Source organism: Helobdella robusta (assembly GCF_000326865.2).
Source record: "Helobdella robusta unplaced genomic scaffold HELROscaffold_10, whole genome shotgun sequence".
NCBI lineage: Eukaryota > Metazoa > Annelida > Clitellata > Rhynchobdellida > Glossiphoniidae > Helobdella > Helobdella robusta.
Genome location: NW_008703571.1, coordinates 1721441 through 1723402, shown reverse-complemented (window position 1 = coordinate 1723402; position 1962 = coordinate 1721441). Strand labels below are relative to the sequence as shown.

The window sequence follows — 1962 nt, the reverse complement described above, 5'->3', positions numbered from 1 at the left end:
CTACAACAGCAACAACACAAAAAAAAACTTTATGATTCTAGTCAGCAAAATTATGTATTCAATAATTCGCAACATCAGAGCGTTCGAAACCAACAACAACTTTCCTCTAAGCAAACATTGTCTAACAAAAAACACACACTCTCCATGCTATCTTTTTCTCAACAACAACAACATCAACGACATCAACAACAACAACAACTACAACAACATCTACTTCTATAACCGAAATTAAAAATTCTCCTTCATTTACTAAATATATGCCAAATAATCGCATTCAAGAGCAGACCAGTATTATAAGTTCTACGCTACCAAACCAACAAAAACTTCAACAATCACAACTACAACAGCCACAGCAACAAAAACAAAATAATTATCATCAACAAATGCATTCACAACAACACTATATAGAAAATCAAATTCAATGCAGCCGGCAAGATAATTTCTTGCAGTCATATCAATTGCCGATGCAGCCGAAACATCAGCCACAACAACAACAACAACAATTCGCGACATTACAACATCAACAACATCAACAACAACAACATAAACAACAACAGCAGCAAAACAACTATTCAATGCAAACGATTCCCAATAGAAATCTTTCACTCTCAAAATCGCTAAGCAATAGAATTACAACATTCACATCTGAAGTACTGACGTCATCACGGCAACCACAACAGCTACAACAGCAACCAAAACTACAGCTACAACCACAGCAGCTCCAGCAGCAACCATCATCGTCATCTCCATCTTCATCTTGAGGTGAAAACATAAACATCATCATCGTTTTTAAACGTCATCATTGTTGTTAGCTGCTTTGACGTCATCATACGTCATCGTCGTTCTCACCATCAACGTCTTCGTGTCGTCATCATCACCATCAGCATCAGCATCATCTTTAATCTTTATTTTTATAAAAAAAAATATTGACATCAAATTAATTATGAATGGAAAAATGATGAAAAAAATATTATTCAGTCACGTCCGCAAACAAAAATCTCATCAAAAAAACAAAAACAACAGAACAAAAAACAAGGAAATGAAATGGAATGCAAAAAATACAATCATTAATACCTAAAATATCAAATGAAAAACGTACATCAGCAAAATAAATAGTTATAAAAAAGCACTAAAAATGAAAAAAGTTAAAAAAACTGCCCCAAAAAATAATGATCCTTCATTAGAAGGTGCCGGCAAAAACATTTTCTGCCCGGTAATCAATACCTCAACACGATATCATCACGTGCTTTCTCTTACTTTATTTATTTTTCTATTTTTATTATTTTCTCTTTCTTTTTCTTGTATCATTCTCTTTCTTTCTTGTATCATCAGCAAAATAAATAGTTATAAAAAAGCACTAAAAATGAAAAAAGTTAAAAAAACTGCCCCAAAAAATAATGATCCTTCATTAGAAGGTGCCGGCAAAAACATTTTCTGCCCGGTAATCAATACTTCAACACGATATCATCACGTGCTTTCTCTTCCTTTATTTATTTTTCTATTTTTATTATTTTCTCTCTCTTTTTCTTGTATCATTCTCTTTCTCTTTCTTGTACTTTTCTCTCTCTTTCTGGTATCTTTTTCTTTCTTTCTTGTATCATTCTCTCTCTTTCTTTTATTTTTCTTTTTCCTGTATCTTTCTTTCTCTTTCTTGTATCTTTTTCTTTTTTTCTTGTATTTATCTTTCTTTTTCTGTTTTTCTTCAATGTTTTTTACTTCCTCTCTTTATTCTTTTTTTCTCTGTTTCTCCATATCTCGTTTATTACTCTTTCTTTTTCTCTTTCTTTTTTTTCCATTTTTCTCTCTCTTTCTTTTTTTTTATTTCTTTTTTCTTTTTATCCATTTTTTTTTCTTCAATAATTTTTTGTTCTCTTTTCAATTTTTCTTTTTCTCTTTCTTTTATTTTATTTTTTCAGTTCTCTCTCTCTCTTTCACTTTCTTTTTTTTCTCACTTTGCTAATT

General features: G+C 30.8%; 1 protein-coding gene across 1 annotated transcript in view; it reads left to right on the top strand.

Moving 5' to 3' along the window:
- HELRODRAFT_166646 (hypothetical protein) overlaps nucleotides 1-621 on the top strand; it is a gene marked incomplete at both ends in the record, with an annotated part of 4349 nt that extends 3728 nt beyond the window's left edge. Inside the window, one exon of the mRNA XM_009011871.1 lies at nucleotides 409-621. Within this exon, the coding sequence (XP_009010119.1) occupies nucleotides 409-621 (213 nt within the window). The remainder of the gene's footprint in view (nucleotides 1-408) is intronic.
- Nucleotides 622-1962: the final 1341 nt, after the last annotated feature.